Source organism: Lissotriton helveticus, chromosome 8 (genome assembly GCF_964261635.1).
Source record: "Lissotriton helveticus chromosome 8, aLisHel1.1, whole genome shotgun sequence".
Lineage (NCBI taxonomy): Eukaryota > Metazoa > Chordata > Amphibia > Caudata > Salamandridae > Lissotriton > Lissotriton helveticus.
In genome coordinates this window covers 5,930,300-5,957,985 of record NC_136069.1, presented here as the reverse complement: position 1 = coordinate 5,957,985, position 27,686 = coordinate 5,930,300, and the positions used below count along the sequence as shown (strand labels likewise).

Genomic DNA, 27,686 nt, shown 5'->3' with positions numbered 1-27,686 from the left:
CCGTGTTCCTGTAAGGATGAGGTCCCGGACCAAGCATTATCCGGGTTGCTGAGGGATCGGTCTCTGGCCACAGCGACATCAGCTGCAGTTCGAGGTAAGGGGGCGGCTCCTGAAGGTCTGAGGTCAGGTCCCTTCTGACAGTTATTCTGGCAGCCAGACGGCCCTCCACTAAGACAGTATATGCCTGCCGTTGGCAGAAATTTGTTTTATACTGTCAAGAAAGGCCAATTGACCCTCTTTCTGCTTCTCCTTCTACTGTCCTTTTATTCATTCCGACCCTTGCCACGCAGGGCTCTGCCTTGGGAACTCTCAAGGGTCACCTTTCTGCTCTGTCTGCTTTTTTGCAGCTGCCAGACCAGCCCTCTCTCTTCCAATCTCCCATTGTGCATACATTTCTAAAAAAGCTGGCTTATCTGTTTCCACCTACGCCCTTTGTTATTCCACAGTGGGACCTTAATTTGGTCCTCACCTACCCGATGTGCACTCCCCTTGAGCCTTTACACAATTGTCCCCTTCCAGCTGTTGACCATCAAAACAGTCTTCTAGGTGACGATTACATTGGCTCGGATGGTGAGTGAACTGCAGGCATTATCTTACTCGCCTCCTTATCTTATGTCCTTTCCGGACAAGGTGGTGCTACGCACCGAGCATCTTTTTTACCAAATGTTGGGACCCCTTTCCATCTTGGTCAGTCCATCACGTTGCCCACCTTCTTTGCTCAAACGCATCCTTCTAAGGAAGAGGAACGTCTCCACCAGCTGGACCCAAATAGAGTGTTGTCGTTCTACCTTAACACAAAAGAGTTTGTGGTAGATGACCAACTCTTTGTGGGGTTCATTGGAGCAAATAAGGGAATAGCAGTGCAGAAAAAAGACCATCTCTCACTGGGTCATTCTCCGCATGAAGATCTGCAATGCCCTGGCAAAGAAGCAGCCCCCTGAGGGATTAAGCACCCATTCCACCAGGGGAAATGCTGTGCTAAGGCCTTAGCTCAGGGTGTCCCAGTTCAAGAAATCTGCCAGGCGGCAACGTGGGCTTAATAGCACATGTTTGCAAAACACTGCTGCCTGGGTGGTCCGGTCTGTAGAGATGGGCACTTTGCTCGCTCAGCACAGGACTTCCTATTTTAAGGTATTGGTCCGCACCCACCGCCGGGATGCTTTGGCTTGGGTATCTCATTCAAAGGTAAGGAATCTGCACCTAGAAGTCTCTATCAGATGAATAAGTTACTTACCTTTGGTAGTGCATGATCTGGGAGAGACTCTTTACAGCCCCCACCCATGCCTCCCCGCTATGTGGACTATTATTTTGTGGCTAGGGTTACTCCCCTTTCAGGACCCTAGTTTGGCACACAACTACGTCAGTTACTTAATGGCTCTGCACTTCTGGCGTGAAAAAAGTACTGATGTCTGTACATCTGGGTGATGCTTATTTAGGCACCGTAACGTCATAACCGATGCTGCCGACAACATCGCGCAGAGCCGAATAGAGCCACTTGACGCCGCGCAGAAGGGTTATTGCTCAGCAAAAGTTTCCAGATCCAGCCTGATGCCTTGGTAATTCAAAGGTAAGGAATCTGCAGCTAGATAGAGTTTCTACCAGATTATGTATTACCAAAGGTAACTAACTTGTTCATCAGAGTAGTCATCTTATTTCCTGATTGGAGGGTTACATCTCATTTGTCTCTCTCTTTTCTTTTGATGATCTATTCTTGAAGTACTTGGGATCCAACAGAAGAACACATTGTTTACCTTTGAGAATGTTCTTCTGACAGACAGGCACACATCTGCAGATTCCATCTGTCCCTCCTGTCTGCCCTCTTTATGAGTCAGACGTACAGTTGTCTCATGTGTTCTCTTCTCCCCGTCTTGGTGTTTGGTAAGGAACAGGCGTCACTAGCGCTTGTAGCAAACTGTGACGAGGAGTCTCTTGGACCCATGGTAAACCAGCCTTGCACATCGTGGCACTGGAGAGATGTTGTCTGGATTCAGCCGCGGTGCCTGGGGTTTTCACGTAAGGAATATTTAGGGAGATGGAAATGTATTAGAAAGAGGTCAGTGAAGGAGATGAACTTGTTCCTCTAGAAGTGCTGCTTTTTAGGCATATTCATAACTGTCACCGGCAGGAAGTCAAGTCGTGTCTTCTTCCAAATGTTACCACAATATACCGTTGAGTGCTTGTGAAATGTAATGAAACCAAGAAACTTTAACAATTTGAAAGACAGATGTTAGGTGAGGCAAAGGAAATAAAGCAAGAAAGCAATCGTACATGTAAGATAAAAAAATATATATATATTTTAAGAAAGGGGCATCTAGTTCAGGTACCTGTGAGACACTCAAAATGGCCAAGCAGTGTCAGAAAATAAGTCCACTGAGACATATTAAGAGCAAGACATAACACGGGGAACAGAAAGGACTTTAAGTTTCTAGTGTCCTGCACCTCAATGAGGACTCCATCACTGGTGTTCATAGGTCCAGATATCAGGTCCTGGGGTGGAGGGCTTGAAGAACATCACCAGTGAGAGCCACAAGGATCTAAATATAGAATACTTAACAAGAAGGGGAGGACACAGACCATCAAATCTATCAGTGAAGGAATCTAGTACATAAGATGTGCATTGTTCAGTGACTGAGTGAATCTATAAATGATAGAGATTCTCTGAACCCACAGAGCAATCACTCATCTCCCACCTCTGAGGATTCCCCGCTTTACAGGTCCTTGAGCAGCAAGCGTTGCATCACAAAACAGAAGGAACTATGTAGGGTTCTGGTCTTCAGTGCCACAAGAACAAGACAACCAGAGGGGATGAAAACAAGCTTTATGTTTACAAATGCATCAAACTGTACATAACACCACCAACCCAGATGTTTGAAGCATACCTTTCACTGAGGCCCACAGGCTGCCCCCACTCAGTGTGGCAGAGCACCCCGCTCTTGACTGACATCAGTTGTAACGGTAGACCACAAGGAACGTAGACATCAATGACATTTACTGATAATACCTGGTTTTGGTAAAGTCTCTGAGGCTTTTCTGGAGTTAATGATCTGTGTGGTGGTTCTGGAGATCCTCCATAATTTTACTGTTAGATAAGGTTTGGAGGAGTTACATGAATCACATCACTTTAGAAATCTAGTTTTCAGGAAGATTTACTGCTGCAACTTTTTATATCTGAAAGAGACAATTAGTTATAGATTCCTTACCTTATGAATTACCCCCAGGCGCCAGACTGAATCCAGCAATTTTTTTTCTTCATCAGCAGTACCTCTGCACATCAAAAGGTGGCGTCAGTCGGCTCCGCGTTCGTCGTTGGAGTCGTGGTCGCCGGGATGACGTTGTGGCAGCTACTTAGACGCAGCCCTCATGCACTGACGTCAGTTCCTTCTTTTTCCGCGCCAGCCAGCTAAGATCCGGAGAGAGCGGTACGTCCAGTCACTCTTTGACTGAATCTTTTGCAACTTTTGCAGACACCATTTTTTAGGAAGATCAACTCCTGGTGCATGCGAGGCATGCCCGGTTTCAAGGCTTGTGGGTCCTCCCGAAAACTGATGTCGGTGACGGATCCGCACCGCGTGTGCTTGTGGTGCTTGGATCATGACCATGACCCCAAGTCATGTTCTGACTGCCAGACCATGAATCCGAAGTCTTTGCGGGATGGGTCCCAAAAGCTTCATGAGTTCCAGCAGTCCGTTCCGCGCCGTTCGAGGTCCTCGTCTCACGGGAGATTGATGGACCAGTCGCGGAGCCACCATCACCACTCATCTTCGAAGTCTTCGCACTCCTCTGGTAAGTTGAAGCACAAGAAGAAGTCGAAGAAGCACAGTCGCTCATAAACTTTTCCCTGTCCGTCAGCCGACGTGATGAGGGATGCGGGTGGTGCTCCTCCCACGGCTCCGGGTGCAGAGTCGAAGAGTCGGCTCAGAGTTTGCCTCCCTTTCCAGGACCCTGAACAACCCCTGCTCAGTTTCGGAGTTTCTACGAAGCGGTGCATGCCATCTTCGGACAGCCCAACTCCGCCGGAGTGCCTGCAGGTCCCGCAGACTCAACTGGGGACCCTGGGCCTTCGACGCCTGTGGCTCCCCAGCACCACAGGGCCCCCTTGGATCCAGCCCTGGATCCGGATCGGCGCTGATCGACCTTGTAACACCTCCACCGGCGCCGACTACACTGGCACCACGCCCGCTACTGACGCCGGTTGTGTCCCCAGCCGGCGTCGACCCCAGCCTCCACCTGACGTAGACACGGAGCCGGACCTGCGTCAACCGACGCAGGATCTGGTGCCGACAGGAATTTTTATACCCTTGTTCTACTCTGGTTGTTTTAGGCCAGATTGGCAACCTGAGGAGGACTGGGAGGGGTCTGCATACCCTTTGACTGACCAGTTAGAGTATAATACGAACTGGAGAGAGGAGTTGGGGGTTCCGGTGGTTTGGATATCTCCCCAGACCTTGGCATGTTGTCTCCTCCTATCGTGGCTACGGAGGAGGGAGTGTCTTAAGCAGTGGTGTTATGTAGGGCAGCCAAGGCTCTCAACCTCCAGCTACCTACGGTGGTAGTCAGGACTAACCTCCTGACAGAGGTGCTGCAGCTGGCATCGAGCCCTACGTAGCCCCTGCTGCTGTTCAATGAAGCCCTCACTGACGTCCTTTTGGGCACCTGGTCCAGGCCCAACACTGGGGCTCCAGTGGATAGGATGATTACCCGACGCCACCGCCCAGAACCGGGCGACCCCATTTTCCTTTCCCAACACACCACCCCTGAGAGCTTGGTGGTCCAAGCCTCCACGTCCAAAGGCGGCGCCTTTCCTACTGCACCACCTGGTAGGGGATCCAAAAAGCTGGACCATCTTGGGAAGAAGATGTTTTCTACCTCCAGCTTGGGACTGCGGTCTCTAAACACTGCATGTCTGTTGGGCCGTTACACTCACTCCGTGTGTGATATGGTGGCGCAGGTGCTGCCTCAGTGCCTGGAGGAGGCCCGGGCAGTGCTCTCCCGTGCTGTTGCCGAGGGAGAGATGCAGCGAAGTTTACGATTCGTTGTGGTCTGGACACTGCCGACTTGCTAAGCAGAACAATTTCAACGTCGGTAGCCCTTCGATGCTACTGCTGGCTGAGGTCGACTGGTTTCTCTGGGATGTCCAAAGTACCCTGATGGACATGCCATTTAATGGCCATCGCCTATTCGGCGACAAGGCAGACAGTGCACTAGAGCGCTTCAAGGACTCTCGGGCTACGGCCAAGTCCTTGGGCCTCTCCACCACCCATCCTGCACAGTCTGCCTTTTGCCCCTTTCCTGGCTACGGAAGGGGTGCCCCGCAATGTTCCACCCAGAGCCACAGGCCGGCGCACGCTAATCAGACCCTGCACCGTCATGGGTCTGGGGGCTAGCCAGCGGGCCAGTCCACCACCGCCTCCAAGCCCTCCTAGTCTGACTTTTCAGGGCCACCAATCGCCAGTGGGTGGCACAATTTGTCATCACCCCCCCCCCACTGGCGCACCATCACGTCGGACAGGTGGGTTTTGCAGATCGTCCGAAGGGACTACTCCCTCCCCTTCAAGACTACCCCTCCATCCATGCAACCTCAGTACCATGGCATGTCGGAGGCTCATCTGGCCCTTCTCCAAAAGGAAGTTATGGCTCTCTTGGCCAATGGAGCCATCAAGTGAGTTATTGCCCCAGAAGTTGGTCTTGGTTGCTATTCCCACTACTTTCTGATGCCCAAGAAGGACAAAGGCCTGCGTCCTATCTTAGATCTCAGGAACGTCAACTGGTTCCTCCGGAAGGAGTAGTTCAAAATGTTGACGCTAGCTAAGGTCCTGTCTGATCTCGACCATGGAGACTGGATGGTAGTGATGGACTTGCAGGACGCTTATTTTCACATCCCCGTCCTGCCAGCCCACCGGCGTTACCTGTGGTTCACGGTAGCCCACGAGCACGTTCAGTTTGCTGTGCTACCCTTTGGCCTTACCAGCACCCCTCAGGTGTTCACGAAAGTGATGGCGGTGATTGCAGCCCATCTGCGCAGGTCAAGGGTTCCAGTCTTCCCCTATCTCGACGACTGGCTGTTGAAGGCAGGCTAGCCCCAGACATTTGTCTCCCTTCTCCAGACTACGGCGGACCACCTGCATTCACTAGGGTTCACTATCAACGTGCCAAAGTCACACCTGACTCCCTCTCAGAAGCTCCTTTTCATCAGAGTGGTTCTGGACATGACGCAGTCTGTGGTTTATCCTCCTGAGCAGCGAGTCCGGGATATTCCACTATCATTCCGATCTTTCAGCCTCTATCCCGGGTTTTGGTCAGAATGACCCTGAGGCCCCATGACCTCCTCCATCCTGCTGATAGATCATGCCTGGTGGCATATGTGGGCTCTGCAGATCCCTCTCCCTTCCCCAACCAGAATACACAGTGGTGACGGATGCATCACTTCTGGGTTGGGGCGGCCACATGGGAGAGGCGGAGACCAGAGTCCTCTGGTCTCTGGCGGAATCCGGGCTCCACATCAACCTTCTGGAGCTTCAGGCAATCTGTCTTGCATTAAAAGCATTCCTTCCCTCTGTCCGGGGAAAAGTAGTGCATGTGTTCACGGACAATATAACTGCCATGTGGTACTGCAACAAACAGGGCGGGTGGGGTCGTGGACCCTATGTCAAGAGGCTCTCCGTCTCTGGGCATGGCTGGAACATCAGGGCATATCCCTGGTGGTTCAACACCTGGCAGGTTCACTGAACGTCAGGACGGACGAACTCAGCCGCAGCTGTTTGATGGATCACGAATGGCGTCTTAACTCGGAGGTGATGCAAGGTCTCTTTCAGCAGTGGGGAGAGCCTTGGTTAGATCTATTCGCCACCGAACAGAACGCGCAATTGGAATTTCCAGGTGGCTAGGCGACGCTTTTCGCCGCAAGTGTAATTGCGACCTTCTATATGCTTTTCCGCCTATACCACTACTGCCCAGAGTGCTGAAGAAGATCAAGCGTGACTGGGCCCAAGTCAATCTTGTGGCTCTGTATTGGGTACGAAGAGTCTGGTATACCGAGCTGCTACACATGGCCATCGAACCTCTGATCAGACTGCCTCTTTGGGAGGATCTTCTGTCGCAGCAGCAGGGGACGGTCCTCCACCCGAACCTGTCCAGCCTCCACCTCCTTGTGTGGAGATTGAGCAGCGGCATTTGACGGCTTTTGACCTGCCTCCTGAAGTCTGTGATGTTATCTTGGCAGCCAGGCGTCTCTCCACTAAGACAGGATACACCTGTAGATGGATCAAATTTGTGGCATGGTGCACAGCAAATGCTGTGGATCCCCCTTTTGCCCATCTTTCTGAGTTTCTCTTTTTCCTTTTTTCTCTGGCCCAGCAGGGCTCTGCTCTGGGCACTATTAAGGGCTACCTCTCTGCCATTTCAGCCTTTCTTAGGCTTCCTGATCAGCCTTCTCTTTTCAAGTCCCCTGTTGTAAATCACTTTCTTAGGAGCATTACTCATCTATTTAAAGACTGCCTTTCTGGTTGCCAGCGCCTCTGCTCGCAGGGTGAGTGAGCTCCAAGATCTTTCTTTAAAACCTCCTTCTCTGGCTGTTCATCCGGACAAGGTTGTCCTAAGAACCAGACCTTCCTTTTTTCTTCTCTTGGTGGTTAATTCTTTCTACATTGGTCAAACCATCACTTTGCCCACCTTTTTTCCGCCTCCACATCCTTCTAAGGAGGAAGAGAGACTCCATCGTCTGGATCCAAAATGTGTGCTTTCATTTTATTTGGATCGCACAAAACGATTCTGGGTGGATGACCAGCTCTTTGTCGGCTACGTGGGCGCCAAAAAAGGTTGGGCCGTGCACAAATGGATCATCTCTTGATGGGTTGTTTTGTGCATCAAAGCTTGCTATTCATTGGCAAAGAAGGAGCCTCCAATGGGACTGTGCGTCCATTCCACCAGGGCGGACCAGCTACTACTGCTTTGGGACGTGGTGTTCCTCTCAATGACATCTGTCAGGCAGCTACGTGGGCATTTACAAAGCACTACTGTTTGTACATCCAAGTCCGGAGGGATGGCTTCTTTGGCCGTTCTGTTATCCAGGAATTTCTGGTATGAACTTGATTCGCAGACCCACCTCCGGGGTTGGTATTGCTGGGGTAGCTATTCTAAGGTAAGGAATCTATAACTAATTGTCTCTTTTAGATAAACAAGTTATTTCCCTTTGGTAACAATATATCTGTAAGAGACATAGATTAGTTATCAATTCCTTACCGCCCCACCCATCCTCCCCGTTCTGTAAACTGACTTCTAGGGTTAAAGACTTCCTTCAGGGCCCTAGTTTTGTGCACCAGTGGTAAGTGTCTTCCATGGCTCTGCGCTTCCTGCGTGGAATGTCGTGTATAAGAACTGACGTCAGGGCGCGAGGGCGGCATCTAAGTAGCTGCCGTGACGTCAACCCGGCGACCACTACGCCAACAACGAACGCGGAGCCGACCGACGCCACCTTTCGACGCGCAGAGGTACTGCTGATGAAGAAAACATTTCTCTGGATCCAGTCTGACGCCTGGAGTAGTTCACAAGGTAAGGAATCTATAACTAATTTATGTCTCTAACAGATATATTATGTTACCAAAGGTAAGTAACTTGTTCTTTTATGCATGAGGCACCTGCAGGTGAGAAATCACAAGGGAATGCTTTCTTCTACATAGAGCGCACACTTCTTGCCATGACATTTATCTTAATAAATGCTTGATTTTTCCTTTATCAGTAGTTTGCAAATGTGCCCCAGAAATCCATTACTGCAATTCCTTGAAGTCTGCCGGTTCCCATGTTTATTTAAAAAAAAAATTTTTTTAAGTTTGAGTTTATTGAGAGATAACAGAAAAAAGAACAGCAATGTAATGAAAATTACACAAATCACAAATGGACATAAAAGGTGTAAGGATAACAAAAATATAAGAGTATTATAGCTATCAAGCTTTACACATAAAAGAGTATGCATAGTATTAAAACAAAAGGGGGAAGGGGCAGGGGAGGAGAGCAATATATAATTAATGAATTTATAATATTCAGAAACAATAACAGAATAATAAATGATTTGTCACTGTAAGCATAACAATGTTTAAAACTGAAAAGCATGGAACAGATACAAAGTTACAAATATCACGTTTATTTTAACTTGCCTTCTCCCTCAGGTGAAAAACCACAGACTATAATACGTAGAGGAAAGTTTATACGAGTGGAGAACCAGGACTTTGCGACCGTCATTGTGAACTGTGAGGAGAATAGCGTCTATGTTACCTTTGGAGATCGGACAGCTGTACTGGCCAAACCCAAAGGAGTGTATGAGGTAAGTGCTGCCTACCCGAATGCGGCCATTGGACGGAATGGTCTGTCCATCCTGGATCCAGCTGGTTGACGGTCTTCTCCAGAGATGTATGTTGCAATCACTGTGGTGAACATAGTTTGTGTAGCAGGTGGAGCGTGTTGTACTAAGGGGTGCAATAAGCTGAGATGGAGTGTTTACGAGTGCAGTTTTGCGTAGTGTGGCACACCTAGTTTGGTACAAACCATATATCCTTTGTTCGATTTGACCAACTGATAGAGGCTTCTAGCCACAGATTCCTTACCCTTGAATATTCCCCTAGTGTCAGCTGGCTCCAGATGTTTTTAAGCAGTACCCCTGCACACCAGTAGGGGTCATCATTCGGCTCTGTGTTGGCATCGTCCACACCAGAAAGGACATGCTCAGTACCTATATAGGCACCACTCAATGTGCTGACGTTAGTTCTTTCCTTTCCGTGCCCAATAGCACTGATCAGTGAATAGCTACCCTCAGATGTTTTTAGGTCAAAGCCTACCAAACATCACAGCTGTCTGGTCCGCTAAAAACATCTTGGGAACATTCAGAAAGCTTTCCTGGAAATGCATTCTGTTCATAACATACCATTGGCTTTGTGGTTTGTAACTCGCATTTTCTGGCTTTCTATTTGCTTGTTCGGTTTGTTTTCGGCTGTCCACGCGAGTTTGTCCCTCCCAAGGAGCAGAGCCTCTTCACACACACACGAGTGTTCCTTTCTGTACATCTTGCTCCTTTTGTGCCACCTGTACTGTGCGTTTCAAAGACGCGGGTCAGATGTCAGGGCTCTGTCCTTCAAGGGACCTTACATTTCTTTCTCTGACTTCAAAGTGGGGGGATATATGTGACAATCTTGCTGGATAATTGGGGTAGAGGATTTTTTTTCTTCCTAGCACACGATGTTTAAATATACTGCAAGTATTTTAGAATATATCGGAATTAGCAAAGCAGAAATGAAGCACATTTTCTGTTAATACTGAAATGTGTTGGAAGCAAATACTTTAATATGATCAAAACAAAGCAATACACTAGGTGATGCCATTTCTGCACATTATCGTTTGTGCACTGCTTAGTTTTATATGTATGTCTGTGGAGATGTAATGGTCATTTCAATTTAAAATGTGTTGTCTGTAATGGCAGTGCACTACCACACCGTGCATACTCCACTCAACCCTACTCTGCACCACTCCACTCTGCACCACTCCACTCCACTCTACTCCGCACCACTCCACTTTACTCTGCACAACTTCATTTTACTCCACACCACTGCACCCTAATCCACTCTATGCCACTGCACTCTTCTAGACTCTATGCCTCTCTGCTCTACTGTGTACCACTCTACTTCTTACCAATGCACTCTACAGTACTGCACTCTTCGTCACTTCATTCTACACCACTCCAGTATAGACCACTCCACTCTACGCCACTCCACTCTACACCACTGCACTCTATGCCAATTCACTCTACCCCAGTGCACTCTTCTCTGTACCACTCCACTCTATGCCCCTGCTCTCCATGCCAATCAACTGTACACCACTCTAATCTACTCTACACCACTGCACTCTTCGCTACTTCACTCTACATCACTCCAGTCTAGGCCACTCCACTCTACACCACTGCACTCTTTGCCAACATACTATACGCTCCTGCACTCTATGACACTGCACTCCACACCACTTTATGTCATTATTCTATACCACTCTACACTATGCCAATGCACTCTACTCTGCACCACTCCACCTTACGCCACTTCACTCTACTCTGAAGCAGTTTACTCTACACCACTGCACTCTACTCCAATTCACTTTACTCTGCACCACTGTACTCTACACCAATGTGCTCTATGCCACTCTACTCTACACCACTGCACTCTACTCCAATTCACTTTACTCTGCACCACTGTACTCTACACCAATGTGCTCTATACCACTCTACTCTACACCACTGCACTCTACTCCAATTCACTTTACTCTGCACCACTGTACTCTACACCAATGTGCTCTACACCACTGCACTCTACTCCAATTCACTTTACTCTGCACCACTGTACTCTACACCAATGTGCTCTATACCACTCTACTCTACACCACTGCACTCTACTCTACTCTGCCCCACTTCATTTTAAATAAAAAAACAAAGGGAGTGAAGAGATAGATCAGCCATGGACTCAATCTCCTCTGTAAGTTATGAAAAAACAAAAAGAGTCCACTCAGAATGTACAAAATAATGTGCTAACCTTCCAAAAAGTAACTTAACCCATGTGAACTGTTTGGTTACTCGCATGGGAAAGCAATGGAGTTTCTTAAAATAACCCTCACCTACCAAAAGGTACCTTGGTGTCATGCTTCATCATCGGGTTCTTCCCGCCCCGCTGCGGGACGGGGCGTGCTATGACCGACGAATACGTGGGAGCACTTTGAAGTGAAGTACACTATGTGTATTGGTGTGAGAGTGGAAGGGCCAGGAATGAGTGAGTTTAAAAAATACCTGGCTTTATGGAAAAACTAAACTTTAATGCTCCCTATAGCTGGTATTGATAAAAACAGGGAAAGAAGGAGGGAAAAAAGCTTTAATGAGCAGCTCCCCCACTGGTCGACATGTTTAGAAGATTCTTCTTCAGGACCAAATACAATGATCCCTGTTACCACTCTGACTAATGCCCAGTGCTGTTATCCTATTAGGTTTTTCGGATTAATATACTTCTCACCTACTGAGGTGAACCACTCATGAACTATACGTACCAGAATCCTTAGGGGCAATCCGGAGGAGGGGCTAGCGGTGTGCGATCCATTGCGGTTGATTCTACAAATGGGCTCCCTTGAGCCTTTAAGCTGATGAGCTTCTGGATGACGCACCTGCGTGCCGGTTAGGCATCAAGGCCTGTGACGGTTGCTTGGCGGTCTCCTTTCCCACCCAGAATACGTTCTCTACTGATGAGGGAAGATATCCCGAAACCCGGGCCATGTCTCGGGTCTAGAGATCTTCACAACAACAAGTACTTACTTGCACCTACTGAGGTGAACCACTCATGAACTATACATACCAGAATCCTTAGGGGCGATCCGGAGGAGGGGCTAGCGGTGTGCGATCCATTGCGGTTGATTCTACTTCTCTGCAAGACATTCGTTCAATACCTACTTGGTAATTTTTTTTTAATAGAGCGAATATACAATTTCTTCTTTTTGACAACATTGTAGGTTTTCTAATTGGACCCCATGAGCATCAACACAGGAGGGGAGGAGCGCTTTTAGTCAAACATTCGTCAAAGCATCTCTCTCACCCGTAGAACAATGCCTGCCCATGGCTCGAGGGAGCTGCTCATTAAAGCTTTTTTGCCTCCTTCTTTCCACGTTTTTTATCAAATCAAATCAGTAATATTTAATCAGCGCAAACATATCACCCGAAAGTCTCATGGCGCTTGCAGAAAAAGCTCAGATGTTAATTCAAGCAAAGCCGCTAGGAGTCAAACAGCCAGGTTTTTTGCTCCCCACGAAATTGATTATGACATGAAAGGGTGCAGGTATAAGGGTAGTTTATTCCAGAAAACAGATGCGAGGAAGGAGAAAGATCTCCCCCCATTCTGGTTGCGCGGATTTTAATAGAGTTTAGAAGAAATTTGTTGCTGGATCTTAAGGCCCTGCATGGGCAATACCAGCTAAGTTTGTCCTTCCAGTAACCAGGACCATTTCCATAAATGTTTTTGTGAGTTTTTGTGAGTTAGGCAGAGAATTGTAAAACGAGTTTGATTTCCGACAGGAAGCCAGTAGAGCTCTTCTTAAGTTTGAGGCCGAGGGGAATCTCGGAGGAAGGTTTAACACCAGTCCGGCAGCCGTGTTTTGCAGGACATGGAGCCTGGTTAAGAGGTCTTCGTTTACAGAGGAAAACAGAGCATTGCCATAATCCATGCGATTTATGATCAGGCCTTGGACTAATGGTTTCCTAGCTTCGACCGGGAGCCATTTAAAAACTTTACGTACATTCTCCATGATGCCATAACAGGAACCTACCAAATCAGATTGTTTTGGCTCTGGTCAGGGTCCCAGAGGTTTGGGCCACCAGTCACTGTACTAGTATTTGTGGGCTTTGCCAAAGAGGACTATTTCAGTCTTTCCTCTGTTTCATTGAAGATTGTTCAGATTCATCCATCTATCAATGGGTGTCATACAGTTTTTAAAACGTATTTTCATGTCTGAAGGGTCTGGGCCGAGAGTGATCAATACCAGCTATAGGGAGCATTAAAGTTTAGTTTTTCCATAAAGCCAGATATTTTTTAAACTCACTCATTCCTGACCCTTCCACTCTCACACCAATACACATAGTGTACTTCACTTCAAAGTGCTCCCACGTATTCGTCGGTCGTAGCACGCCCCGTCCCGCGGCGGGGCGGGAAGAACCCGATGATGAAGCATGACACCAAGGGTCCTTTTGGTGGGTGAGGGTCATTTTTAAAAACTTTATTGCTTTACCATGCTAGTAACCAAACGGTTCACATGGGTTTAGTCTCTTTTTGGAAGGATAGCACTTTATTTTGTAAATTCTGAGTGGACTCTTCATTTTACACCACATCACTGCACGCTAATCGACTCTATGCCACCTCACACTTCTACACTCTATGCCTCTCTACTCTACTGGGCACAACTCTACTTCTTACCAATGCAGTCTACTCTATTCCACTGCACTCTTCGCCACTTCACTCTGTGGCACTCCAGTATAGACCACTCCACTCTACTCTGCACAACTCCACTCTACAGCACTCCACTGTACACCACTGCACTCTGTTCCAATACACTCTACCCCAGTGCACTCTTCTCTGTACCACTCCACTCTATGCCCCTGCACTCTGTGCCAATCAACTGTACACCACTCTAATCTACTCTGCACCACTCCACTCTATGACTCTCAACTCTACGCCAATTCTTTCCACTCAACTTCACTTTGCTTTGCACCACTGCACTCTACACCCATGGGCTGTACAACACTCTAATATGCAACACTTATGCAACACTGCACTCTCTGCCCCTGAACTCTAATCCACTCTACTATGCACTACTGCACTATCCACCACTGCAGTCTGCAGCCCTCCACTCTACACTACTGCACTCTACATTACTCCACTCTTTGACTCTATTCTGTACTCTTCACCACTCTGTTCCATTGCACTCTACGTCACTCTACTCTGCACCCCTCTATGCCACTGCATTCTACTCTATACCACTGTACTCAACACCACAGCAATCTTTTCTACGCCATTTCACCCTAGTCCATTCTACTCCACTGCACTCTATGCCACTCTACAATACTGCTCTGTAAGGCACTCTGCTCTGCACCTTTGCCAATACACGGTATGCCACTCGACTCTGCATCACTCGACTCTGCATCATTCCACTCCACTCCACTGCACTCTACACCACTGCACTCTACTCTGCATCATTCCACTCCACTCCACTGCACTCTACACCACTGCACTCGACTCTGCATCATTCCACTCCACTCCACTGCACTCTACACCACTGCACTCTACTTTGCATCATTCTAATTTATGCCACTGCATTCTGTGATGCTGCATTGAACACCTCTGAATTCTGTGCTGCTCCACTAAACACCATTTTAACTATACTTTGCAACACTACGTCAATGCAGCCTACACCAGTCCACTCTATTCCACTCCACTGTATGCCACTGTATGCCACTGCACTCCACTCTGCACCACTCGATACCACTGCACTCTACTCTATACCACTGTACTCAACACCACTGCACCCTACCCTACGCCATTCTAAACCACAGCACTCTATGCCACTCTACTCTAAAACACTGCCCTCTACAGCACACTGCTCTGCACCACTGCATCTTTGCCAATGCACTGTATGCCACTCGACTCTGCACCACTGCACTCTGCAGCATTCCACTCCCCTCCACTGCACTCTACAGCACTATATATTGTACTCTGCACCACTCTATGCCCCTCTACTCTGCACAACTTTATGCACCACTTTACACCACTGCATTCTCTGCCACACTACTCTGCACAACTGCACTCTATGACACTGTACTCTACACCACTCTACTACACTATACACCACTCCACACCACTGCACTCTACGTCACTGCACTCTACGTCACTGCACTCTACTATGTAACACTCTAATCTATCCCACTACATTCGAGAACCCTGTATTATACACCACTGAATTCTATTCCTCTGCACTCTACATCACCGTACTCTGTAACACTCTACACCAACGCACTCTACACCTGACCACTCTACTTTACCCCCCTCCACTGTACACCACTCTGCACAACTCCAGTCTATTCCACTCCAACACATTATACTCTATGCCACTCCACGCTACGACACTCTACTCCACTTTTTGCCATTCCATTCTACGACACTCCATGCCACTCTCCTCAATTCCACGAACTTTTAGCCATGCTGAACAGCAGCCACGGTAATGTACAACATGTCTAAAACACATTGGCAAAGCCAGTAGCTCTTGCATAGGTGAGACCTTTTTACTTTGCAAATGCTGGATTGACTGGCCTTTTTCTCTACCTTTGTTGAACATTTGTTTGAAAGATTTTCTCTCCTGTGTGGCCAGATATCCCCAAAGAAACCAGCTGGTGCCGGTCATAGGCAGATGTCTGTGATAGAGCCACACTTGATTTGTTTGTTTTGCTTGGAAAGGGACCACCACTCCAAGACTTGTGAGGACGGCAGTGCTATACACCCGAAGGTGCTGAGGGAGCAATCCCTCAAGCTCCTTTCCGCTTGACATCGGATGACCCTACAACGCTCAAGATCCCAGCCGCGGGGAAGGTCTTGGTACCGTTCCTGGAGCTGCACCAAGCCATCGTTGTCCAGCTCGAAGTCGTCAGTTAATCCCACAAACATAAGAAGTCAAAGAAGTTGAAGAGGTTTTCGACTTTGAGGAGCTGGAGTGACAGCAGTCCAGGTCTCGAGCTTCGATAGAGCCTGAGTCAGGATGCGCTTAGTACTTCCCTGGCTTTCCCCACAGACTTGGGAGGGGCCCCACCAGATCCTCACTGGTGGGTTCGCCTTCGGCATCAGTCTGGCCCCATGGATCCCATGTTAGATCCAGAGCGGAGCCAGCAGAAAGAACAAGACCTTTCTTGTTACACACTCAAGTTCCGGTGGTGCCAACACCCCACAGTGGTGCCATCCCTATCATCGTTGCTGACTCCGACACGGAGCCGGATGGGTATCGTCCAACTATGGTTCCGGCAACGACCGGCCGATACTCTCTGGATGGGAGGCAGTATCTTTTGGTGTTGACAAGTCTGGATAGGAAGACGAATGGTAGGGGTCTAAGGAACCTTATGGATACCAGCATCCTCTAGATGAGAATGGGGACAACTAGTATGAAGAGTAGGCGGGCGCCAGTCAGTTAGACATCTCACCTGGTCCTCTCCTTCTACCGTGGCTATAGATGAGGGAGCCTCTTTCGCTATTGTGCTGCACAGGGCAGCTCAGGTCTTAAACTTGCATCTACCTTCACTGGCTGTCAAGACGAATGTATTGACAGGGGTACTTCCGTCAGGAGTCGTCCCTTTCAAACCTTTCCTCTCCTTCAATGAAGCTCTTACCGATGTCCCACGTGGGCCTGGTGCAAGCCCTGCACAACGGCTCCTGTGCATTGGACAATTGCCCACCACCATCGCCCCACTCCTGGGGACACTAGTTTTCTTACTCAGCATGCCAGCCTGGAGAGCTTGGTGGTCCAAGCCTCCATATCTCGAGTCAATCCAGCACTTTTCATACGGCCCTGCCACATAGATAATCTAAGAGGCTGGATACCTCGGGCAGTAGAATGCTCTCTTCCGCTAGCCTTGCAATGCAGTTGGTGAACACCACGTGACTTTTGGGCCGACATTCCCATAGATACAAATAACGCTGCCTATGATCTCCGGGGATCCCTGGGGTGGCTCAGACCATATTCTCCCAAGCTATTGCTGATTGAAGAGATGCCACAAATTTCACAATTTACTGTGGACGATACACCTCTGACTCACTGGGTAAAGCGATTTCATCGTCCAAGGCCATGCGGTAGCACACCTGGCTAAAGACCACTGGCTTTTCAGGGGATGTCCAAGCTCTCTTATGGACATGCCTTTGATTGCTCTCGTCTTTTTGCAGAGAAGGCAGACTCAGTGCTGGATTGCTTTAAGGACAGCAGAGCTATGGCCAGGTCTTTGGGCTGGTCTGGGGCCCATTGTCAACCCCAGTCTGCCGTCTGCTCCTTTCTTGGCCACAGAAGGGGTCTCCAAATGCCTCTATACCCTTCCAACCCCAACAGCCAACAGGCTTCCCAGCCTTTTTTGTGGCAGAGGACGTGGGTCCCATAGACAATGTGGGACGGGTAGCCAGAGATTGGGCCAGTCCACAACCTCACCCCGGCTGCCACAGCTTCCAAACTGCTTTTGTTTTCCCTTCGACTATCATGGCATTCAGTGAGGGGCAGGATACGCCATAACCTTCACTGCTGGCAGTCAGTAACATTGGAGCGTTGAGTTTAGCAGTTCTTGCAAAGGGGATACTCCCTCCCCTTTGTGGCCACCCCTCCACTCATGCCACCCACTTATGAATGGCTGACAGAGGACCACCTGCCCTTGCTCTGTCAGGAATGCTCGTTATCCTTAGTCACTTGGCAGAACTTTGCCGCGATCTCAGAGGTTGATCTTCTCAAATGCATCCGCGAAACCGAACCCTCCAACCATTCCTCTGACCCCATTCCCAGTGCATCGCCATTGATTTCTATACTAACACTCGCTCCTACTGGACCAGGATAGTCAATCTCTTTCTCAGTGAAGAACCCCTCCCTATTGTCCTCAAAACAGGACAGGTTACCCCCCCTTCTAGAAAACCCTCTGCAGATGCAAATGACCTCAATAACTTCCGCCCCATCACCAATCTCCCTTTTCTTTCAAAGATCACAGAAAAATGTGTTGCAAAACAACTGTCCCAACACATTATGGACAATAATCTACTCGACATGTTCCATTCGGGCTTTATTCAAAATTGCAGCACTGAAACAGCCCTGCTGCAAGTGATCGATGATGCGCTGCATATTCTCGATTCGGGGGAATCATGTCTTCTGATTCTTCTTGACCTCTCTGCAGCTTTTGACACTGTTAATCACAACACCCTCCTTAACATTCTTCAACAGAGAATGGGCGTGGAAGGCACTGCACTCAAACGGTTTGCCTCTTTCCTCTCGGACAGATCCCAAATGATCAAGATTGCAAACAGTCTCTCCTCTCCACTGGTGGTTGGTCAAGGCGTCCCTCAAGGTTCTATCCTTGCTCCCACTCTGTTCAATCTCTATCTGGAACCATTAGGGAACCTTCTAAGCAAATCTGGAATGCTCTACCATCTCTATGCGGATGACACCCAAATCTACTTCATGGTATCTTCCCCTCATGATCTCTCACAACTCAGCTCTACTCTCAACACTATTCACAACTGGGTGCTAGTTCACCAACTCTTTATCAATCCCTCCAAAACGGAATTCCTCCTCATATCTAGCTCTCTCTCTCCGCCTCCTGTTCAAGCCTGGATGGATCAATCGAATCTACTCAACAGTAAACCCATCATAGTGGACTGCCCTAAATCCTTAGGTGTCATACATGACAAAAGACTCAACCTAATCTCACACATCAACTCCATGGCCAAGAGCGCATGTTATCAACTGCAACTTTTACGGAGAATGACCTAAAAACCTTGGTCCAATTGCTAGTTCTCTCTAGACTTGACTATTGTAAGTCTGTTCTGACTGGCCTTCCCAAATCTCACCTCTCCCCCCTCAAATCTGTCCCCCATTCAGCAGCTCGCTTCATTTGAGGGTCTAAACGAAGTGACCACATCACTCCTATCCTGTCTTCTCTCCGATGGCTTCCCATCGAGGTTAGAGCTATCTACAAAACAGCGTGCATCACCCACAAAGCTTTGCACTCTTCCTCCCCTCGCTATCTGGCGAATAAACTCAAACTGTCTGGAGGCTCCAGACCTTCTCGGAATGCGGAAAAGTTCCTTCTTGAACCCCCCTCCTTCAAAAGAGAAAAATTGTTGGCACAATCGTTCTCAGGTAATGCGGTGAGAATCTGGAACTCGCTTCCTCCTTCGCTCCGTGCCACCACCTCCATCCAGATCTTCAAGGAGGACCTCAAATCTCTTTTATTCCAAAGACACTTTCAGAACTAATTCCCTCCTTCTCAGACCCCGCCAGGAAGATCTTTAGACATTGTAAATTTGTCACATATGTTTATATTTTTGTTTTTACATCCTGTGCTTGCTGCGTTTGAAATTGTGTTCCTTTTGCCTGCGTTGTTTTGATTCTATGGCCTACTTTGGTTCGCCAGGAAGCTCGTTAGTCATTGTAAAATTTGTCATATTTATTCTTACCTTTGCTTGTACAGTCTGCTCATGCTGTGCTTGAGATTGTGTGCCTTCTTCCTGCGTTGTTTCGACTCTATGACATGCTATTTTTGTTTGTTCTATTCTTGTAACATTTCTCTCATGTAACGTAACTGGTTCTATTGTACAGTGCTCTGACACCTTTGGGTAAAGTCATCGCTTTATAAAAATGCATTAAATAAATAAATAAATTAGAGAGGATGTCAGCATCAGAAGCAGATTGTGGTTGTTATTCCCACGACATTCTGGTGCCCACGAAGGACAGAGGCCTTCGTCCTATGCTAGACCTGCTCCTTCTCAATCTCTTCCTGAATAAGGAGAAAGCCTAGTTCTGTTTGCCCTCGATCTGGAAGACTGGATGATAGTGCTGGACTTGAAGGACACATATTTCCACCCCTGCCCTGCCTGCCCACAGATGTTCCCTGTGGTTTACTGTGGGCCAAGAAAACTTTGTTTGCCTTGCTCCCCTTCGACCTTACAAGTGCGCCTCAGTGATGGTGGTGGTTGTAGCTCATCTGCGGAGGTCAGGGGTTCCGGTTTTTCCCTACCTCGATGATTGGTTTTTGAAGGCTGACTCATCCAAGGCAGTCGTCTCCCACCTCCAGACTACTGCAAACCTTCTGCACTCACTGGGGTTCACTCTCTATTTGCAGAAGTCACACCTGACTCCCTCTCAGATGCTCCTTTTCATTTGAGTTGTTCTGGACACAGTGCATTTTGAGCCTAACCTCCCAAGCTGCGAGTCCAGGAAATCAGGCCATGAGACCAAATGTTCAGTCTCTATCCTGGATTTCAGTGATAATGACCCTGAGGTTGTAGGGGTTCCTGCCCTCCTGCATCCTGCTTGTAACCCATGTTCATTGGTATATGCAGGCTCTGCAGTGGGACATCAAATCCCAGTGGACGCAGCATCAGGGAAATCTTTATGACTCATTCCAGATCTCGGAGGGACCTGCGAAAGATCTGCAGTCGTGGTTGACGATCCGTAATTGGGCCAGTGGCAGAATCCTCTCGCTTCCCCAACCAGAGCTAACTGTAGTGACAGATGTGTCACTCTGGCAAGGGCGGCCACCTGTGAGATGTGGAGATGAGAGGACTCTGGCCTCTGACAGAGTCCGGGCTCCACATCAACCTGTGGGAGCTTCAGGCAATTCACTTGCCATTGAAAGTCTATCTACCTTCGATCGAGGAAAGGCTGGAACAGGTGTTTAAGGACAATGCTATCACCATGTGGTATTGCACCAAACAGAGCGGAATGGGGACGTGGGCCCTTTGTCAAGAGGCTCTGCCTCTGTGGTCATGGTTTGAATGCCAAGGCAGACAAACTCAGCTGAAGAGGCTTAGTGGATCATTAATAGAATCTCCGCCGGATCTGGTGCATTGGCTCTTTCAGCAGTGGGGAGAACCTTGGTTAGATCATTCACCATCATCGAGAATGCCCAATGTCAGCAGTTGTGCTCACAGGAGTTTCCAAAGCGACTCTCACTTAGAGACGCATTTCATCTTGACTGGAGCTCCGGCCTCCTGTACACGTTTCTGTATGTCTGCCGAAACCTCTCTGTCCCAGAGTTCTCAAGATCAAGAACAACCGGGTCCAAGTCATCCTTGTGGCTCTGGATTGGGCTCAGAGAGTTTGGTATCCTAAGCTTTTTATCATGGCCATCAGCCCTCCGATCAGGTTGCCTCGTCGTCAGGATTACAGCAGCAGGAGAGGGTTCTCCATCCAAACCGGTCAACTCCACCTTCATGCATGGAGATTGAAAGGTGGCAGTTGACAGCTTTCGACATTTTTCCTAAAGTCTATGATGTTATTCTGGCTGCCAGGTGTCCCTCCACTAAGTCGGTATACACCTGCCACTGTGATACATTTGTGTGTGATTCTTAAAACATTGACCTTTCTGCACCTCTTTCTAAAGTTCTTCTGTTTGCTCTATATTTGGCTGGGCAGGGCTCTCCTCTGGGCACAGTTGAAGGATGTCTATCAGTCAATTTGGCATTTTTGCGGTTGACCGACCAACCTTCTTTAATCGGGTCACCGGTTGTGGCTAGCTTCTTAAAGGCTCAAAGCACATGTTTCCCCCAGGCCCTTCATCATGCTCCAGTGGGATCTCAGTCTTGTTCTAACATTAATGTGTGCACCTTTTGAACCTCTGCAGCTATTACCATCCAATATTCCTTTCTAGTGGCCACTACATTGGCTAGGAGGGTCAGCGAATTGCAAGCACTCTCGGCCTGACCCTCCCTTCATAACATACCATGTGTTTTTGTAAAGCGCACATTCACACGTTGGCATCTTGGCACTGAATATCAGATGTTTATTGTTACCCAGCTCAATGCTACTTATTTTAACGACCTCAGATGGATGAAAGGCTGAGTCGACCCGCTGGGATTTGAACCTGTGACCATGAGGTCGAACACGGGTCCCTGCAGTGGATGCATTAGTCCACTAAGCCACCAGACCGGGCTTCAGCCACTTTCTACCCTGACAAGCTGGTCTTCTGGACACCTGCCTCCTTCCTTCGAACACCAGAACGTCACCCTGCCTACCTTTTTTGTTGTGCCTCACATCTCGAAAGAGGAGGAGAGACTCCACCGTCTGGACCCAAAAGAGCCTTGTTGTTCTACCTTGATCACACAAAAGAGTTCTGGGTGGACAATCAACTCTTTGTGGGGTATGTAGGAGCCAAGACAGGAAAGAAATGTAGAAACACACTTCTCCTGATGGATCGTGCTCTGCATCAAGAGCTGCTACTCATGGGCCAAGAAGCAGTCCCCTGAGAGGTTGCGTACTCATTCCACCAGAGCTAAGACTGCGACAGCTGTGTTATCCCACGGAGTCCATGTCCTGGACATCTATCAGGCAACAATGTGGGCATCTTTGCATACATTTACCAAACACTGCTGCCTGGACGGTCAGGTCAGCTGCGAGGGGCGCTTTGCCCGTTCGGTCCCGCAGGACTTTCTGATTTAAGTTGGCTTTGCAGACCCGCCTCTGGGGAGCTGTTGCTTGGGCATTCATTCTAAAGTAAGGAATCATCGCTAGAAGTCTCTTTCAGATGAACACATTGCTTATCTTCAGTAACGCCTTATCTGTAAGAGACTCTTTCTAGCTGTAGATTCCTTACCAGATCTCACATCCTTCCAGCTCTGTGAGTCTAAGTAAAACCCTTCTCAGGGTCTTAGTATTTCACGCAAGTGTTAAGTTCTCATTGTGGCAGCGCACTCCTGGCAGGGAAAATCATGAAAGTAACTGACGTCCGTGCGCCGGGCTAGCGCCTATATAGGTACTGCTCATGTAATTTCCAGCGTGTACAACGATGCAGAGCCGAATGATGCCAGCTACGGACATGCAAGGGTGCGGAACAAAAACGTCTGGATACAGTCTGTCACATGGGGAATATTCTAAGGCAGTTGTCTCTGTGGAGGGACTGACAACAAAATGTTTACTGCCCTCTCTGTTGCTTTAATTCTGCTTTCCTGTGAACAGCTAAGCACATTGGGGTACCTATATGTTTATTTTGATAATGGTTTACTTCTAACTTGAAAAATTTCTGTCAACACTTCAGTGACTGTTGAGAGGTGTCTACATTTACAGAGATGGTTCGCTCTCCCACAGCTGCCGTGCAGCACTGTTGATGAAGGACCTGCGAGTGAGGAGCCTTTCATGGGGGTCTGTTCTTGGCGTGAGGAGCCTTCCACGGTGGTCTGTCCTTCGCGTGAGGAGCCTTCCATGGGGTCTGTCCTTCCGATGAGGAGCCTTCCATGGGGTCTGTCCTTCACCTGAGGAGCCTTCCATGGGGGTCTGTCCTTCACCTGAGGAGCCTTCCATGGGGGTCTGTCCTTCGTGTGATGAGCCTTCCATGGGGGTCTGTCCTTCGCGTGAGGAGCCTTCCATGGGGGTCTGTCCTTCCCGTGAGGAGCCTTCCATGGGGGTCTGTTCTTCATATGAGGAGCCTTCCATGGGGGTCTGTTCTTCACGTGAGGAGCTTTCCATGGGGGTCTGTCCTTCGCGTGAGGAGCTTTCCATGGGGGTCTGTCCTTCGCGTGAGGAGCCTTCCATGGGGGTCTGTTCTTCCCATGAGGAGCCTTCCATGGGGGTCTGTTCTTCCCGTGAGGAGCTTTCAATGGGGGTCTGTTCTTCCCGTGAGGAACCTTCTATGGGGGTCTATCCTTCTTGTGAGGAGCCTTCCATGGGGGTCTGTTCATGGCCTGAGGAGCCTTCCATGAGGGTCTGTTCTTCCCGTGAGGAGCTTTCCATGGGGGTCTGTTCTTCACGTGAGGAGCCTTCCATGAGGGTCTGTCCTTCGCATGATGAGCCTTCCATGGGGGTCTGTTCTTCCCGTGAGGAGCCTTCCATGGGGGTCTGTTCTTGGCATGAGGAGCCTTCCATGAGAGTCTGTTCTTCACCTGAGGAGCCTTCCATGGGGGTCTGTCCTTCTGTGATGAGCCTTCCATGGGGGTCTGTTCTTCCCGTGAGGAGCCTTCCATGGGGGTCTGTTCTTCCCGTGAGGAGCCTTCCATGGGGGTCTGTCCTTCCCGTGAGGAGCCTTCCACGGGGGTCTGTCCTTCCCGTGAGGAGCCTTCCATGGGGATCTGCCCTTTACGTGAGGAGCCTTCCATCGGGGTCTGTTCATGGTGTGAGGAGCCTTCCATGAGGGTCTGTTCTTGGCGTGAGGAGCCTTCCATGGGGGTCTGTCCTTCACTTGAGGAACCTTCCATTGGGGTCTGTTCTTCACCTGAGCTGCCTTCTTTGGGGGTCTGTTCTTCGTGTGAGGAACCTTCCATGAGGGTCTGTTCTTGGCGTGAGGAACCATCTTTGGGGGTCTGTTCTTCATGTGAGGAGCCTTCCACAGGGGTCTGTTCTTGGCGTGAGGAACCTTCCACGGGGGTCTGTTTTTGGCATGAGGAGCCTTCCCTGGGGGTCTGTCCTTCGCGTGAGGAGCCTTCCATGGGGGTCTGTCCTTCCCGTGAGGAGCCTTCCATGGGGGTCTGTTCTTCCCGTGAGGAGCCTTCCATGGGGGTCTGTCCTTCCCGTGAGGAGCCTTCCACGGGGGTCTGTCCTTCCCGTGAGGAGCCTTCCATGGGGGTCCGTTCTTCATGTGAGGAGCCTTCCATGGGGATCTGCCCTTTACGTGAGGAGCCTTCCATCGGGGTCTGTTCATGGTGTGAGGAGCCTTCCATGGGGGTCTGTTCTTGGCGTGAGGAGCCTTCCATGGGAGTCTGTCCTTCACTTGAGGAACCTTCCATTGGGGTCTGTTGTTCACCTGAGCTGCCTTCTTTGGGGGTCTGTTCTTCGTGTGAGGAACCTTCCATGAGGGTCTGTTCTTGGCGTGAGGAACCATCCTTGGGGGTCTGTTCTTCATGTGAGGAGCCTTCCACAGGGGTCTGTTCTTGGCGTGAGGAACCTTCCACGGGGGTCTGTTCTTCACCTGAGGAGCCTTCCATGAGGGTCTGTTCTTGGTGTGAGGATCCTTCCATGAGAGTCTGTTCTTCATGTGAGGAGCCTTCCATTGGGGTCTGTTCTTCGTGTGAGGAGCCTTCCATGGGGGTCTGTCCTTCTCTTGAGGAGCCTCCCACGGGGTCTGTTCTTGGCGTGAAGAGCCTTCAATGGGGTCTGTCATTCCCATGAGGAGCCTTCCACGGGGGTCTGTTTTTGGCATGAGGAGCCTTCCATGGGGGTCTGTCCTTCACGTGAGGAGCCTTCCATGAGAGTCTGTTCTTCGTGTGAGGAGCCTTCCATGGGGGTCTGTTCTTCGCGTGAGGAGCCTTCCATGGGGGTCTGTTCTTCCCGTGAGGAGCTTTCCACGGGGGTCTGTTCTTTGCCTGAGGAGCCTTCCATGGGGGTCTGTTCTTCGCCTGAGGATCCTTCCATGAGGGTCTGTCCTTCATATGATGAGCCTTCCATGGGGGTCTGTCCTTCGCGTGAGGAGCCTTCCATCGGGGCTGTACTTGGCGTGAGGAGCCTTCCACGGGGGTCTGTTCTTGGCGTGAGGAGCCTTCCATGGGGTCTCTTCATGGCGTGAGGAACCTTCCATGGGGTGTCCTTCACATGAGGAGCCTTCCATGTGGGTCTGTTCTTGGCGTAAGGAACCATCTTTGGGGGTCTGTCCTTCTCATGAGGAGCCTTCCACGTGGGTCTGTTCTTCACGTGAGGAGCTCTCCATGGGGGTCTGTTCTTCGCATGCGGAGCCTTCTATGGGGGTCTGTTCTTGGCGTGAGGAGCCTTCCATGGGGTCTGTTCTTCGTGTGAGGAGCCTTCCATGGGGGTCTGTCCTTCGCGTGTGGAGCCTTCCACGGGGTCTGTTCTTCCCATGAGGAGCCTTCCACGGGGGTCTGTCCTTCCCATGAGGAGCCTTCCATGAGGGTCTGGTCTTCATGTGAGGAGCCTTCCATGGGGGTCTGTTCTTTGTGTGAGGAGCCTTCCATGGGGGTCTGTCCTTCTTGTGAGGAGCCTTCCATGGGGGTCTGTTCTTCCCATGAGGAGCCTTCCATGGGGGTCTGTTCTTTGTGTGAGGAGCCTTCCATGGGGGTCTGTTCTTTGTGTGAGGAGCCTTCCATGGGGATCTGTTCTTCACGTGAGGAGCCTTCCATGGGGGTCTGTCCTTCTTGTGAAGAGCCTTCCATGGGGGTCTGTTCTTCCCATGAGGAGCCTTCCATGGGGGTCTGTCCTTCTTGTGAAGAGCCTTCCATGGGGGTCTGTTCTTCCCATGAGGAGCCTTCCATGGGGGTCTGTTCTTTGCCTGAGGAGCCTTCCATGGGGTCTGTCCTTCGCCTGAGGATCCTTCCATGAGAGTCTGTTCTTGGCATGAGGAGCCTTCCATGGGGTCTGTCCTTCGCCTGAGGATCCTTCCACGGGGGTCTGTTCTTCGTGTGAGGAGCCTTCCATGGGGGTCTGTCCTTCCCATGAGGAGCTTTCCATGGGGGTCTGTCCTTCCCGTGAGGAGCCTTCCATGGGGGTCTGTTCTTCACGTGAGGAGCCTTCCATGGGGGTCTGTTCTTGGCATGAGGAGCCTTCCATGAGAGTCTGTCCTTCCCGTGAGGAGCCTTCCATGGGGGTCTGTCCTTCCCGTGAGGAGCCTTCCATGGGGGTCTGTTCTTGGCATGAGGAGCCTTCCACGGGGGTCTGCCCTTCTGTGAGGAGCCTTCCATGGGGGTCTGTTCTTCACCTGAGGATCCTTCCATGGGGGTCTGTTCTTCACCTGAGGATCCTTCCACGGGGGTCTGTTCTTCGCGTGAGGAGCCTTCCATGAGGGTCTGTTCTTCGCGTGAGGAGCCTTCCATGGGGGTCTGTTCTTGGCATGAGGAGCCTTCCATGGGGGTCTGTTCTTCGCGTGAGGATCCTTCCATGGGGGTCTGTTCTTCGTGTGAGGAGCCTTCCATGGGGTCTGTTCTTCATGTGAGGAGCCTTCCATGGGGGTCTGTCCGTCGCGTGAGGAGCCTTCCATGGGGGTCTGTCCTTCCCGTGAGGTGCCTTCCATCGGGGTCTGTTCATGGTGTGAGGAGCCTTCATGGGTTCTATTCTTCACATGAGGAGCCTTCGACGTGGGTCTGTTCTTTGCCAGAGGACCCTTCCACGGGGGTCTGTCCTTCACTTGAGGAACCTTCCATTGGGGTCTGTTCTTCACCTGAGCTGCCTTCTTTGGGGGTCTGTTCTTCGTGTGAGGAACCTTCCATGAGGGTCTGTTCTTGGCGTGAGGAACCATCTTTGGGGGTCTGTTCTTCATGTGAGGAGCCTTCCACAGGGGTCTGTTCTTGGCGTGAGGAACCTTCCACGGGGGTCTGTTTTTGGCATGAGGAGCCTTCCATGGGGGTCTGTCCTTCGCGTGAGGATCCTTCCACGGGGGTCTGTCCTTCTCCTGAGGAGCCTTCCATGGGGTCTGTCCTTTGCCTGAGGATCCTTCCACTGGGGTCTGTCCTTCGCATGAGGAG

The 27,686-nt window shown here is 49.8% G+C and overlaps 1 protein-coding gene across 5 annotated transcripts in view; it reads left to right on the top strand.

Annotated features, from left to right (window-relative positions):
- Positions 1 to 27,686, top strand: part of SPAG17 (sperm associated antigen 17) — a 1,244,773-nt gene that overhangs the window by 991,218 nt on the left and 225,869 nt on the right. For all 5 annotated transcript variants that reach the window (XM_078656351.1, XM_078656349.1, XM_078656348.1 and 2 more), the window contains one exon: positions 9,162 to 9,316. In XM_078656351.1, coding sequence (XP_078512477.1) covers positions 9,162 to 9,316 — 155 coding nt within the window. The remainder of the gene's footprint in view (positions 1 to 9,161; positions 9,317 to 27,686) is intronic.